This window comes from Bidens hawaiensis, unplaced genomic scaffold (assembly GCF_021521415.1).
Source record: "Bidens hawaiensis isolate Kalapana, Puna unplaced genomic scaffold, B.hawaiensis_p1.1 tig00027299_1, whole genome shotgun sequence".
Taxonomy (NCBI): Eukaryota; Viridiplantae; Streptophyta; class Magnoliopsida; order Asterales; family Asteraceae; genus Bidens; species Bidens hawaiensis.
The window spans coordinates 19,770-35,357 of NW_027494407.1; the positions used below are offsets into that span (position 1 = coordinate 19,770).

At 35.0% G+C, this 15,588-nt stretch overlaps 2 protein-coding genes across 2 annotated transcripts; both read left to right on the top strand.

Moving 5' to 3' along the window:
* Positions 1-1,462: 1,462 nt before the first annotated feature.
* LOC143575144 (transcription factor bHLH157-like) lies at positions 1,463-6,743 on the top strand. Its single transcript, XM_077059587.1, has 10 exons — positions 1,463-1,947; positions 4,178-4,267; positions 4,371-4,473; positions 4,565-4,606; positions 4,723-4,782; positions 4,892-5,764; positions 5,874-5,975; positions 6,051-6,191; positions 6,278-6,409; positions 6,503-6,743. Exons 1-10 carry the CDS (start codon positions 1,835-1,837, stop codon positions 6,692-6,694), a joined length of 1,848 nt encoding a protein of 615 aa, XP_076915702.1. The 5' UTR covers positions 1,463-1,834; the 3' UTR covers positions 6,695-6,743.
* A 5,980-nt stretch (positions 6,744-12,723) lies between these two features.
* On the top strand, positions 12,724-15,003 carry LOC143575123 (aluminum-activated malate transporter 10-like). Its single transcript, XM_077059570.1, has 5 exons — positions 12,724-13,360; positions 13,432-13,572; positions 13,680-13,952; positions 14,028-14,272; positions 14,366-15,003. The coding sequence occupies exons 1-5, from the start codon at positions 13,030-13,032 to the stop codon at positions 14,825-14,827; spliced, it is 1,452 nt and encodes a 483-aa protein (XP_076915685.1). The 5' UTR covers positions 12,724-13,029; the 3' UTR covers positions 14,828-15,003.
* The last annotated feature ends 585 nt before the right edge of the window (positions 15,004-15,588 follow it).

The following is a 15,588-nucleotide window of genomic DNA, read 5'->3' on the forward strand; positions in this document are numbered from 1 at the left end:
AATAAACCAACTTTATTTTTTATTATTATAATTAAGTTCATATGCAATGAACTTGACCATTATTTGAAACGAATAATATTATATGGAGGTCAATGGGTTAACGTTATCGTTTGTAACTAATACTATAAACACATTATTTCAGAGGAACCAACTAATTAAATAAATTAATCCCATCTTAATTAGTAATTATTTTACATACAATCTCGAGTCATAAGGAGTCTAGTGTGTAGTGTCTATGTGTTTAAGTTTAAGGGCGCATACATACTACGTGAGAATGTCTAATTTTTTTTTAATAAAGATGTACAATAATTTTATTAACTTCAAAGCTAAAAGTTATCTACTCGTCAACTATTGTTAAAAGTATACTGTATTTTTATATGAATAAATATTTCATTATTTAAAGTACGTAATTAAATAGCTTATAATTTCTAGTTAATTTTATTAATTAGTTCAATAGGGCAACTATTGCAATATTATTTAGCAATGATCGGCGATAAGTTGTACAATATTTCTACTTTTATTATCTATGGCTGCTTGAAAAGTTTGCAGCTCACTCGAAAAAAACCAGCTCAAAAAAAGCTCTTAACAAATGAGCCGAGGCAAGACGGCTATGACTAGTTCGATTCAGCTCGTTTACAACCCAACTTCTACCAAATAGAATCCAAGTATTAAAAGGTAGAAATGCATGTATAGGTATAGGCATCTCTCTTAATTAAGGATGACAAACAAACTTATGCAAATGACACATGTAATTAATTAACTTTTCAATTCTTTAATCTAGCTTTTAATTAAACTATCCAAAATATAAAAACACAAGCATGCATCCCATTTTAGTTTCACAACTAAAAAGACATACTGAATAATAAAAAATTAAACTTCTATTTTTTTATGCACCTTACCATAATCTAAACTTCAAACATATTGTACATAGTGGGTGAGCATGAACCAGTCTTAACCGTAACACCCATGAGACCCTTTAAACCCAAACCGATCATACATGTTTAAAATACAACATCGTCGGTCCCTAGTTCCTAAAAATACCAAAAAAAAGGGGTCCTAATCAGGTATGGGTTTACAAGAATGACTTAGAACCTGCACAAATCGTTTCCGATACTAATAAATGGTTCTAGAACCTAAACCGTGTATTAACAAATAGGCCTCAGTTCCCTGATATATATAGTCTTTACCATTATCCGGGTCCAGATCAGTTTTTGTGGGTACCATACTCAAGGGGTCAACCTTATAAAAATGAAGAAATTACACATCTCAAGAATCAAGATGAAGGCGTATAAACTAGGCAAGATCTTTGTTATCCTTCGAACTAGGAAGTTTTTGTTTTGGCCTTTTCTTCCTTAAAGACACACCCCACCTACCTCTACCCCCCACCCACCCCCCCCCCCCCCCCCCCCTAAAAATTTGCATCTTTCTGACTGAACCCTTTAATAGGTCGAGAATTTTAGCTTTGTTTTCTCATAGAATAACAGCTTTTTTCTAGTCCTTTCATTTTACACATTTGCTGTATCTTTCTTTAACCTTTAACCTACTTGAATATATATAACCAAAGCTAGCTTCCATCACCCAAAAACAACTTAGAAAACCCTCATATGTTTGTTTCTGGACAAACACAAAATATTAAACCACAGCTTTAGCTTTTTCTGATCAAACAAACATCACAAATTACTTTCCCAAAGCACTTATTATTATCTCAAGTTGGGTTTGCTTGAAATCTTTGTCTAGTGGAAGGAGAACAAGACCTTTGCTTTCTTGCAGAGTTTAGTAGCAGAAGTAGAAAGAGTAGTGTTGTTCAAAGATCTCTAGATATCTTTCTGTGCTAATGGCTACAACAAAGAAAGATTCAACTGTTATTACAAATGTTATCAAGAATCTTTGTTGTTCTTATGGATGGTCTTATGGTGTTTTGTGGAGCTTTGACCAGTCAAATTCCATGTATAACTCTCTCTCTCTCTCTCTCTCTCTCTCTCTCTCTCTCTCATGTGCACACACATAGATATATACAACATAGATGTATATACATGCACATACATACATACATGTATATATATGTGTGTGTGAGAGTTAACCATTCATCCAAAGATCATAGTTTCATCATTTATGTAAATTTTCTTGTTTTTTATTTTTTTATTTTAATTAATTATTTTTTAAGGAAAGGGGGGGGGGGGGGGTGGTTTAGCATCATGACATACTGTGGTTGAACATGGTGAATCCACTACATTAATTCTAAGGCTGAGGGGTGTGGGGGCTCTAATGGGGGCTTTAGTGGGGGCTCCAGTCAATAATATTATGACGTGTGGCAGAGAGAGAAACTGGATAAGGGGGGTGTTGGAGCCCCTGACCCTGGTGTGGAGGGGCTCCAGCGAATTTTTTTTTTATTTTTTTATAAATATATTCAAACAACGTATTATTAAAAAAACACACATTAATAAAAAAAACAAATTAATATCTAAAAAAATAAAAATTAAAGTACTAAAAAAACATTATTCTTATTCTTCGGCTTGGTCTTCTTCGATCAACCTCTTTCGGATACGTTCCTTTTGCTTTTCCATTAGCATTTGATCGACCGGATTTAGGTTACTGAAGTCTCTAGTAAGGAAGTCCAAATCTCTCATTCGACTTTTTTCCATTTTGTCATTAGAGACCACCTCCATGGTTTTGTTGAATTTATCGAGGGATTCAACAAGATTGGCGATGTTTACGGCTTCCCCCTCAGCCGGTTTTTTCCCCTTGGCGTCCCTTCCCAATGGCCGCCTCCTCGGCGGTGAAGACGTTTCCTCCTCCGCAATGTTTAGGTCGAATCCAACGCGGCAATCCGACCCGATTGAAGTGCTATACGCTCCAGACGAACTAGTTTTAGTCCGTTTCGGCCGTACTTCCGAATCAACGTCCGGCGCCACCAGCTCAACCCACTTAGAACACCTTTTCAACCTCTCCCACAACTTTAAATCGTCCCACGTCTTCACCGTCCCATACCTCCGCAAACACTCCTGCTTCCACTCTTCGACCGTGAAATTGTAAACCGCCAAATCATCACTGTCACTTGGTCTCATACGACCGCTGTTCCTGTTGAAAAGATTAGTAAACAAGCCGACAAATTTTCTGATTTCGGACCACCGACCCGAAATCATATCGGCGTTCCGCTCTGTACTCCCAACGAGCGTATAGAACGTCTCCCTAACCTTTGTTCAAAAAATCTTGCTCTTTTGGTAGTCGGCTGCAAAATGAATAAATAAATTAGATTTCCATTTAACTTTTTTATTTAACTTTTTTATTAAAAATCATTTTTAAAAACGTTAAAACAATTACCGCAACGCCGATCCTCAGAAATGACTATCCAAGCCCGACACAAGGCTTCCTTCTCATCCGATGACCACGGAGTGGTTTTCCGTTTCGTCCTCGGAGTCGAAGCCGGTCCCGACCCGTCCGTTGCAACTTGTTTTTTCCGGTGGACGCGTCTTCTTGGTCCCGTAGCTTCACCGTGTGATTCTTGTGTCTCCGGAACAACAAAGTTAGGAGACGGTTGTGTGTTGGATGGTTGAAAGCCGGATGATTCTTGCGGCTCCGAATAAAACATCGGTTGGTGCGGTGACGACCATAAATCGTCGTCAATATAATCTGAATCAAAGTTGGGGTACCAATTTCCAGCCATTTTTTTAAAAAAATGTTGGGAAGATGAGTTTATTTTGGGTTAATGTTTGAAGTTGTGGTGATTGATATGGGTGAAATGGGTTTTATATAGGAAAAAAAACGTTTTTTTTTTTAATTAAATAAGAGCCCAACGGCTCTTTTATATCCTCCAACGTCTCTTTGCACACTATCCAAGGCCACTTTACGCTCATATCTGCCGCTAACCCCATCACGCCTGCCTCATTTTTCGTGCTAGCGCCCCGTTAGCGCCCCGGGTCACGCCCCGGTGGTGTGGTGTTAGCGCCTGGGGGCGCGAGCGGAGAAGCTCTAGCGCCCCCGTTGAAGCCCCACACCCCTCAGCTTAATAAGTGAATATTGCTCAACTTAACTGTTCATAAATTCACTTTTTTCAAATTAATTACTTTCTGATTTGATTTGATTTGATTTGATTAAATAAATTTGTATATTCTCTAGTATCTGTGTTAATTATATATTTAAATTTATCTTTATATATTTTCTTTGGTTTTGTTACCAGATTGTTGACTATACAAGATGCTTACTTTGACGACCACATAAAAGGTCTAATTGATGATTTACTTTTACAATCACCCATGTTTGGAGGAGGGTATGTTCATTTTTCTTAATCTTTTGTGTGAAAAAAACACTTAATATTCTTTAATTTAGAATACTAATAATATTAATATTTATACTTTCTTAAAATTTTTAAGGTTAATTGGACAAGCTGCTTTAACTAAAAAGCACCTATGGATATTCTCAAAAGATAATTACATGGGACAAAATTCTTCAGGGTCAATCTGGGATATGTTTCAGGTATTTAATTCGTTCGTCTATCTGATCTACAAATACTTGTTATAAACTTAAAATGTACCTAAGTTAACATGTTTTTCTTTTAAATTTTCAGGATGATTCGAAATTTTTTCGACAATTTTCTTCGGGTATAGAGGTAATTTTATTTATTTAGTTTCAACTTAAAGATGGTACCACCATGGTTGCACCTTGTGGGCCTATTTTGTGATCTTGATTCATGACATAAACTTTTCTTTTACTTTAATCTTGCAGACAATTGCAGCAATCCCTGTGGAACCACAAGGTGTGATACAATTTGGGTCCACTAATATGGTTAGTAAGCAAAGTATAAAAAAAAGTACAACTTTTATTTCTATGTTAACTTAGTATGTGTAGATCTAATGAACTGCTTTTGTTGTTGTTGTTGTTGTTTGTTGTACAGATTGTGGAGAATATTGAGTTTATAAATCATACAAAAAGAATCTTTAATGAAATTGTTAATGGAAATGTTACAAATGTAACAAATGCACCAACAGGTTCATCTTTGATATCGTCAGAAGATTGGTTTTCGGTTAACCAAACTTCTTTTGGTTTTCCACAACAATCTCAATCTATGTTTCTTGATCATAATCAGTCTGATATGTTTGACTTGTCAACGGATTTCGGTATCATGGAAAATTTTTTCCAATCAGGCGTTTTCGATATCTCTCAATGGTGCCCTCTTGATGAACAAGTCAAACCTTTGACTTTTTCTAGTACAGATGTTGACTTGTTTGGAAACACAGGAGATTTAGGAGATGTTATAACACCAGTCATAAATGGAAATGGTTCCGGTTTTGGATTCGGTTATGATTCATACATATCGGGGTCAAAGTCAACTCAAAGTATCGAAAATGGCGTAAACGACTCGCTTACTCTTCCTCCAAAGAAAGGATTGTTCTCAAATCTTGGGATAAAGGAGCTTTTCGAGGGCGTTTCTGGTACTTCAACATCTTGTGTTGAGGATCAAGGGTTGTCATGTTCAAAAAGAAGGAAAACCAGGAACCCCATATGGGAAACGGGCTCGTTACAGCCCGTTTTGTATAACAAGAGTTTTGGGCAGAAAAGCGAGCCCATTTTTAAGTCGGAGCCATGGTTGGGTGACGGTTATAGCATGGATGGTTCAAGCACAATATCGCAAGCTAAGAAGCCGGTCGAACCCACAAAGCCCACTAAGAAAAAGGCCAAACCAGGTACTCGGCCCAGGCCCAAAGACCGACAAATGATCTTGGACCGTATGGCTGAGTTAAGAGAACTCATTCCAAATGGTGCAAAGGTAACAATAAAAAAAGTTAAACACACACAATTTTATAAGTATAAGTATAAATATAAGTATAAGTATATATAATATATTTATACTCTTTACTAATTGTTTGATTATACAGATGAGCATTGACTGTTTATTGGACCGAACGATAAAACATATGCTTTTCTTGCAAAGTGTAACTCAACATGCTGACAGAATCAAACAAGTTGATGAACCAAAGGTGAATACAGTTCTTGTCTTTACAAAAATCATAATTTTAAAGTGTCGGTTTTCTTAAAACGATGAATCTTTGCAGCATATTGGTGTCACTCAGAACGATTATTTGAATGATCCAAGTAATAATAATGTGACATGGGCATGTGAATGGGAAAATCAAACTATGTTTTGTCCATTAAGAGTTGAGAACCTTAGTACTCCAGGACAAATGCTCATAGAGGTAAAAGTAACACACATATTATTGAATATTGATTATATATGTTAATAAAGTTGAACGAACTCTAACCGCAAAATGTTGTGATGTAGATGATCTGTGGAGAACACGGGTTTTTTCTTGAAATAGTGGACGTAATCCGTGGATTTGGATTGACCATTTTGAAGGGTGTGATGGAAGCACGCGAGGAAAAGATATGGGCTCGGTTTATAGTTGAAGCCGAGGTAATTTAAATCATTGTACAACAATCATTCATCCAATGTTTTAAAAATGGGAAATTTTTCGAGTTTTTATATTAATTTGAATTTGTTTCATAGGCGAAAAGGCATGTGTCAAGGCTTGAGATATCTGGAGCACTTGTTCAACTTCTACAAACATTGGGATCTAATGACAACCGTCTTGATAACAAGATTATGCAAACCTGGAACTCTATAGTTAACGGTTTCCATCATTCCGATATGCAACTTCCTGTAAGTTTAGCACACACAAGGTATCGCGTGGACTTGTAACAATATAACATTGTTTTTAAGGATACCATGAACATAGATATCCATGATTGGTATTTGGGTTTCTAGTAAGATTTGATAGTGTCTTTTTAGTTGATTTCTTTTGGCAGTTTTTAGAATTTAAGTGTTGATAGTTTGAAACTAACATGAAGAACAAAGAACCAATATAATTTGTAGGCTGATAGCCACCTTGTGATTAATTGTAACATATGTGCTTTGGTTGCTTTTAAATGTTGGCATTGGTTATTGGTGATTTTAGTATCATCAAGTTATATTGGCTAATTGTGATTTAATTTGTAGACTAAATGAGAAGTCATGATACATATTGATACGAGTCTAGTACGGTGTGGGTACCGGTACTTGGTACCAAATGTTCATCCCTACGGCTAATAACCGTTGTCAAGTGATTGTAAGCAATTATACCAAAGTATTAACGTGACACTACAATCATGTATTTAATCAGTAACGAATGAAACCGATAGAGTTAATATAAATTAAGTTATCCTAGTAAATTTATCCTAGTAAAATATGTCTTTCATAACCACATACACATGACAAACACACGTTTATAATCAAAAAATTCACAACAAAAATAAAAAAGGATATTCATGTTTAGTACAAATCAACAGGTTAGACCGTTCTGTGTATGCGATCATCCTTAGTAGTCTCGTGTAGAGGTGCACAAATCGGTTAACCGGTTACCGGTTATTTTGCTAACCGGTTTTTTTTTTGGCGGGCATTAACCGCTTATACCGGTTTTTCGGTTAGGTTAGTAACCGGTTTTGGCCGGCTAGAATAGCGGTTTTGACCGGTTAGGCAGGACCGGTTAACCGGTTAATAACCGGTTTTTAATAAAATAATAATTAAAAAAATCGGTTAACCGGTTTATAACCGGTTTTGAAATCAAGAATACAAACACGTTACTAACCGGCGGTTAGAATCGGTTAGTAACCGGTTAGGATTTGACCGGTTACAAAATCGGTTAGAAACCGGTTAACCGGTTATGTTGTGCACCTACTCTCGTGTTTTATTCTCTCTTAATTAATTTGATATAAACTGATTGGTTTAGTGGGCTTCTTGGGCCAGCCCATAAACTAATTTCATGCATAACTCTTCAATGTATTAATTCGGCCCACTCTAAATTTAGTTGCAAATTGCAATTCATCCAACCTCATATTTCTAATTCCATATTCCACACCTCCTAGTTTTTATTAATACTAACACATTCAATTAAAAATTAACACTCAAATACGAGTATCTAAAATGAACCGATCAACTTTCCCACGGAAGGTTCGGGTCAATGTGCCGGCAGAGTCAAGTGGTTCGGGGCAATTTGCATGGAAATTTTCGATTGATGGTAGTCATCAGAAACACAACAAATCGGTATGGATGGTGAAAATTTTTATTTGGAAAATGATCGTTAAAAGTAACTAGAAATAAGTTGCAAGTTGCTATTAGTCGGTAGCAATTAACTTGGTTGCTAAAGGTCGGTGCCAACTTTGTTCATATGGTAAACAATTAATATATAGATAACTAATGAGCTAAGTACCAAACAAGGTGCGGTATCATCTTGTACTTCAATAGTATATATTAGAATTTTGGTAGCAACATAATCGGTACCATGAGTTCCCGAAATACTTTGCTACTAACGCAATTGTAGTGGTTGCATCTCAAATGCCAAAAATGTTTATGAAACGTCACAACTTTCATCCTTACCACTGTATTGGTTCGACACCAATTTTAAAATAAACATTTTGGTCTGACTTCGTATAACCAATTTCATAAAGAGAACTCTTATTCTTTGAAAGAACAATTTATGTTTTATCTGATTATTAATTTCGTTACACGCAAGATACTTTGATCTAAACCTTATGCTTCTAAGCAAGTTCTGGTTACACAAGCCCATATCTATGGTCCGATATTCATGTCTGTTGGTCACAAGCATGACCTAATTCGGCATATCAATCGACAATCTTGTTTTTTAAGCATCGATATTACATTTGTTTTAGCTGCATTTTGAACATGTCACGGGCTTGTCGTGAAGCTCTCCCCAAAGAAAAGGCAAACCCAATAAAATTTGAATTCTGTAACTATTATATATACCGTTTTTTTGTCTAAAAATTAGTATAAAGCTTCATATCTTTAACTAAGCACGGTTAACAGAATTAGGTAAATGCGTTTAATACCCATATTACTAGAGAAAAAAATATTTATATATAACTGAAATCAATAGGTTATAAAAATATCGAAACAAAAGTACATGACTCTCAGTACAAACAAGCCTACGTCCGACCTTCATCTCAGAGCCCAAAATTCCATGGTAACAATTATAGCGATGGCATAGTAGTAAGCGTTTAAGTCCCTTTAGCAGACATCTCAGGTCCGAATCAACATTCATTGTGTTACGCATTTAGCTCCTTGAAGCCTACGAAAACTATGTTTTATTTAATCGCATTGATTAGCATGGTATTAGTTCACATATTCATGAAGTTAAAGGAGGACATATATGCATGGTTAATTATTTTATCGTCAGTTAAAATCTTTGGATTGAGTTAAGATGACGTATGGGCGAACGTGTCATAGGTAGACCCGTCTGCCAATATTCGTTTACCAAACGACTCATGTTTAGATATAATTCAAAAATCATAAGTACTGATCATTTATCTAAACATCTAAAAGATCAAAGACGTGTTATACAAGCAACCAAAAATATCAAGTGATAAGAAATAGACCCCTCTACCAAAGTAATGCAGAAAGAACTAATTTACTTTACATGCGTGTTGTGTTTTTTCCAGGTGTAACTTTTATAAAATCCAGTGCTTTGGTGACAAAACATACTCAAATATGTCCAAAAAAACTCAAAGAAAAAAAGTTTAAACTTTAAAGTGTATATATGGGTCTAGTTTACCTGGTATACCCATCAAACATCACATCAAAATTTTTTGTATCTTTTGTTCATTTATTTTTATTAGACCTGTGTTTTTTTAGAACGACGACTTTGTATTACACTTGTGTTATTATTCGATTATTATATATAATAATAACAATATTAATAAAGACAAAGTATTGGTTGTTGGTGTATTTTCAATTTGATAATTTCAGAAGTATAGTATAATTACAAGGCCATTTGTATATTTCAGAGGTGACTAATAAAAACCTGTAAATAGGGCGATACGCGTTTCATTTGTAGTTACGATCGTTCATGAATAAAAAGTACCCTTGACTAGCTCTAACTCTCTTAGTGAAATGCGTGTATGAATAGATCATAAACCTATTGTGGGATGAGTACATCACAAATGGAAAAAGAGAGAGGATAAGTGAACGTGAAAAAATCAAAGCTGTTAAGCCTCCAACCAATGACCTCAAATGTGACGTTGGAAATGTATTACCAGCTCTTGCATCACTACTTTTGTGATTAAATCATGAACATAACATTAAATAACAATTATCTTATGCATTAGAGGATATAAAGAAAGTTTACCCACCTAAATTTTGTGAACAAGTAAAAGCAACACCAATAATGCACATTCATTTTTGGAACTAAAGAACTGAGGTGTGTAAAAACAATGATAATTTGTATATTTTTTGTACTTTGAGACTTTTTTGAAACTATATATGAACCACAAGCCAATTGTATGACTTATTCAAAGAATCAAAATGATATGATATATTTATATTTTAAGTGAAAATGCAAGATCATACCCACTATGGATGTAGACAGGACAAAGGTACAAAACCTTATTCTCTCTTCACATTGGTGATATAAATATAATGCTAAGTTGCTAACATATATAAAATTAAAGGTGGAAACATGTGAAAAAGACATTACTTAAGATATTCAAGGGATAAAAGAGTGTGAAAAGTGGAAGACTCGCTTTTGAGCAAACTATAACTATGGGCTTGTACTCAATTTACATGTTTACTCCACTAAGAATTTATATTTTGACTCTTTTATCCAAAATCAACTATTATCTCGAGTTAGGCCTCGGACATTCTTAATTGTGAATGCCTCCAAGGTGCTTTTCAGCATCTGTTTATTACGAAGTAAGACTTTGTGTAATGGGGTGGCGCCCCTATGATGTCACTCGCATTTCATTTGTCACTCCATTACGGCATTACGTAACCTAATTACATGGACGCGAAAAGGGGAGGAGACCCCTTGGCCGCTAACAAGAAAATTGGATAATTATACTGCTAGTTAAATCATTAGGTGTTCTTAATGGAAAAGCTAATGAGAACCCCTATGCCTATGTAGTAGTGACGTGGGAGTTCCGTTTTGCATATGTGTAGTTTAACAACTACAGTACTACACATAACAAAAATGTTAAGATGTATAAAAATGAAGATGGGTGGGTGCACATTTTACTTGTCTACAATTTTAATTTGGTATATACTTTGTGGTCATTTTCCATCAAATAAACTTGCAAGTTGAGCATAAGTCTAGGGGTGAAATATAAAGTTCAATGTCGCTTTTGATATTTGGGTTTGCCTTTCAAGTTAGTGCATAAAAGTGAGATAAGTGGTCTTCCCATTCCTTAGTGAAGAGGCTAAACAAACCAATGACATTAATTCTTTACATTTACATATTTTGGTTAAAAGAAACCTTGCCATTCATTACCTAATTAATTCGTTGCCTTTTCAAATAAATCCAAAATTGACTTGCATTTTTCTATTGAATAAGACCAAATATTATTGTACAAATGTAAATAAAACTTTATATGCACTACTACAGAAAGGGTCCAATGCTATAGAAATTTATGATTGTTAACACTGTCGATTCCCTAGAAAAAAATTGGAGGAAAAAATTGCTACTCATTTTCATGCCATATACACGTGTTAACACCTGAAACGCCACCTCGCTCCAAGCAAAGAAGGGCATTACAAGATGGGTTAGTTCGAAAAACAAGATGGGTTAGTTAACACATTAATAATGCCTTGAATGCAAAATCTATTAAGGTCCATCCTCAAATGCACGAATCAAAGTTTTGTGTTTTTTCTTTATTTTAAACTCTAGTTAGCCCACAACATAATAAACGGTTGGTTAGTTAAAACTCATTGTCTACGTAAAAATGACGTGACAGGGCATTATGCACTTTTTAGTTAGTTTACGACACATACCCTAAAAGGGCAGAAAATGGGCTAATACCGAAAGGGCATAAGCTTACCCTTCCTGCCCTCCCGACTTTCGAAGTTTATTTTTTATTTTTCTTTATTTTTTTTTTCAGAAGTACAACTTCTGCATTTTGTTAATTTTTTTCTTACAATATTTTAACTCGCCCTACAAAAGCAAGACGAATGAAATGGTTTTTTAGTTATTGTATTGGGAAAAAAAATAGGATAGCCTCCTTTTGCATGTATCACAAAAGATAAAATCTTGATATTGTTTACATGGGGAATTGTCGCCATTACAAATGACGACCGTTTGAAAGATAATCATAGACGTCTTATAAAACCTGATCAAGATTTTACTCTACCCATTAAAAAATTGTCCCCCATCCTATTTCAAGAACTAGTTTTATTGACGTCTTATAAAACCTTATCAAGATTTTACTCTACGCATTAAAAAATGTCCCCCCTCCTATTTCAAGAACTACTTTTCTTTTTGAAGTTTTCTTGAACAAAGTATGTTGGTAAGAAACCAACTAGCTTCTAGTATGTAGTTATGAATGAAATAAACTCCACCTAGGATCCCATTAACCCTTTAAAATATACCTAATCCAATTAGAGCTTAACCTGTAAGCCATGAACAAGAAAAAAAAATAGGTACAAGTGTCTTGAAAGAACATAAGTTATGCTAATTAGTAATTATCACCTTTTACACGAAATTTAAGCTCCGTGTGAACTATTTACACAGAACACAAAGTAATATTTAACTAAAAATTTCGCCGAACATGAAGAACGTGTCATCGACAAGCGACATTACCTAATGACATGTAGAATATATGAAATTCAACCAATGTGAATGATGAGCTTATTTAATATATCCCATCCTCTAAAGAACTAAAAAAGCAGGCCATTTAGTGCATTTACGTAAGGAAACAACATTGATCTATAGTGCTTTGTGACTGTTGGGCATTGTTAGTATTACTTATTTGAGAGAAAGTGACATATGTATGTAATGCACCCTATCTTGACCTACTTAACCAGAAAATATGATGCGACATTATATTATCTAGCCATCTAGATTAAAGCTAGTTTCAAAAATATGTGTTCTACATATAGAAAGTGGTCACCAAATCTTGGGTATAAATACAGTAGATGTCACATAGCAAATCAACAAAAAGCATAGCTTATCTAACATTTGACACCATTCTCTATAGTCATATGCTTTTGTAAAAATGTGTAACAAGAATGGAGTTGAGTGGAGTATCAGGGTGAGTGATGGATCATCAATGGCGCTTGAGCCCGAGCACACGCATGGAGTGATGAGATTATGGGACCGATTAACGAGTTTGGTGGTTCGGTTTGTGATGAGAGTGTGGATGTTTCTGAAGAAGGCATGGGATTTAGGGGTTGATGACCCTAGAAAATTCTTTCATTGCCTTAAAGTTGGAGTGGCTTTAATGGTTGTTTCTTTGTTTTACTACATGAGACCATTGTATGATGGTGTTGGTGGAAGTGCCATTTGGGCTGTTATGACCGTTGTCGTCGTCTTCGAATATACTGTTGGTAGGTATTTAGTTTGCAACCAATCTTACTTTACTTCAAGAAAAACATTCTAATGTGTAAATGTATTGTAGGTGGAACATTGTACAAGTGTTTGAACAGAATTTGTGCCACTTTTCTTGCTGGATTTCTTGCACTTGGGATTCATTGGATTGCTAGTCATACTGGCCACCAATTTGAGCCATATATTATGGGCATTTCACTCTTCATACTAGGTAACTTCAACAAACCATATCATGAAAATTCGTTTATTAAATAAACATATATGATATATCCTAAGTTAAGTTTCACCAACTAATGATAACTTTCTTAATTATAACAGCTTCCGCTACAACGTTCTCAAGATTCATCCCCGTAGTGAAAGCTAGATACGATTATGGTTGCACCATCTTCATTCTTACATACAGCCTAGTCTCGGTGTCAGGGTACCGCGTTGATCACCTCCTACACATGGCTCATGAAAGGTTATCAACCATAATAATAGGGACTTGCTTGTGCATTATAACTAGCATGGTTGTTTTTCCTGTTTGGGCTGGTTTAGAGCTTCATCTTCTAGTCCCGCGTAACATGGATAAACTCGCAAAATCTCTAGATTGTAAGTACTAACATCATTCAACTTTCAAGTTATATTATATAACCAACTTTTAATCATCATTTTTGTCTTGTAAAGGTTGTGTAGCTGATTATTTTGGGGACGGTGACGAAGAAACTAAGAAAAGTTTACAAGGTTATAAATGCGTGTTGAATTCCAAAGCCTCCGAAGAATCCATGGCAAACTTTGCTAGATGGGAGCCCGCACATTGGCGTTTCAATTTCCGACACCCATGGAAAAATTACCTTAAGATTGGCGCATCTTCACGCAGTTGTGCTTATTGCATTGAAACACTCACTAGTTGCTTGGCTTCCAAGAATCAGGTGAATACTAAATCCTTATTGACTCTAAGTTTTGTCACTTTTCATACATGAAATTGATTATTGATCAAAGAAGCTTTCATTGTTCTTAAACAGGTTCCGGAATCAATAAAGAACCATCTTGAATCAGCATGCATGAATCTAAGCTCAAGTTCATCAAATGTTATAAGAGAACTAGCAACAAGTGTGAGCACAATGACAAGATCAGTTAAGATGAACATGGCGGTTAAAGATATGAAAAATGCAGTCAAGGAACTACAAAATGACTTGAAATCACTTTCGGATTTGCTGATCCAACCAAATGATCGTGAGGAGAAAAATGAGCCGAAGGACATTACAATAATGCCGCTCCTAGATGTCATTCCGCTAGTGAGTTTTGCATCTTTATTAATTGAAACCGCTTCTAGGATTGAAGAAAATATGATGAAAGCAGTGGAAGAGTTGGCAGAATCGGCTCAGTTTAAGCAACCAGAAGATGAAGTAAAACTCAAAAAGAATCAGACTGCTAACAAGATTGTCTCTGATGAAGAAAATGCGATCGCCCTTCAACGAGTATAAGTACATACACATTGGTGACGCATTTTTCGAAGAAACTTAATGATATGATAACATAAAAACATTCTGATGCACCTAGTGTAGGCAGTTCCTTGTTATTTTAGTTCCATTTTCATTCTTATTGCACTCATTTTGTATATGCATGTGTTACAATCTTACAATTCAGTGGAAACTTACTAATTTTTTTAATGAAGTGTGTACCTGAAAGTAGGATAAATATAAAAGTAAATTAGTAATACATCCGGAAATTTCAGGTTCATTACACATGATTAAATCGGTTTAGACATGTTCGGCCCAACCTCAAGTCAAGTTAGAAAATAATAATTATATCATGTACAAATAAAATCCTGACTAATTACTAACTAATATTAAACCTTCTCTAATGTTAAACTACTGTCTAAATCATCTCTAAACATATTTCTAATCTCACTAAACACCATATGTAACCAATTAAACTAAAAAGCTTATTCGAAACCTAAACTAAACTAACTACACTAAATTATAAATTACTAAAACACATAAAACCTAAATTATGTACTAACCCATCCTTTGTACAAAGATTTTAACAGCACTATGATCGAGATCACATCATTTCTAGCCACATATGTATAATACACAAAAATTATTTAATATTTTTCGTTCCATTTAATTCTACGTTCTATGAACCGGCTCTCAAACCCTTTTCATTTTCTATTTTTTTATTTATGAATTGACCATAGAGCACCACCAATCACATGCCACACTACTTGGACATATCATTTCAC

Excerpts from the sequence above, each read along its gene's own strand:
- LOC143575144 (XM_077059587.1), top strand. The coding sequence starts at position 1,835 with ATGGCTACAACAAAGAAAGATTCAACTGTTATTACAAATGTTATCAAG. Across the intron at positions 4,268-4,370 it reads TCACCCATGTTTGGAGGAGG|GTTAATTGGACAAGCTGCTT; the intron begins GTATGTTCATTT and ends AAAATTTTTAAG. Across the intron at positions 4,607-4,722 it reads AATTTTCTTCGGGTATAGAG|ACAATTGCAGCAATCCCTGT; the intron begins GTAATTTTATTT and ends TTAATCTTGCAG.
- LOC143575123 (XM_077059570.1), top strand. The coding sequence starts at position 13,030 with ATGTGTAACAAGAATGGAGTTGAGTGGAGTATCAGGGTGAGTGATGGA. Across the intron at positions 13,573-13,679 it reads CATTTCACTCTTCATACTAG|CTTCCGCTACAACGTTCTCA; the intron begins GTAACTTCAACA and ends TAATTATAACAG. Across the intron at positions 14,273-14,365 it reads GCTTGGCTTCCAAGAATCAG|GTTCCGGAATCAATAAAGAA; the intron begins GTGAATACTAAA and ends GTTCTTAAACAG.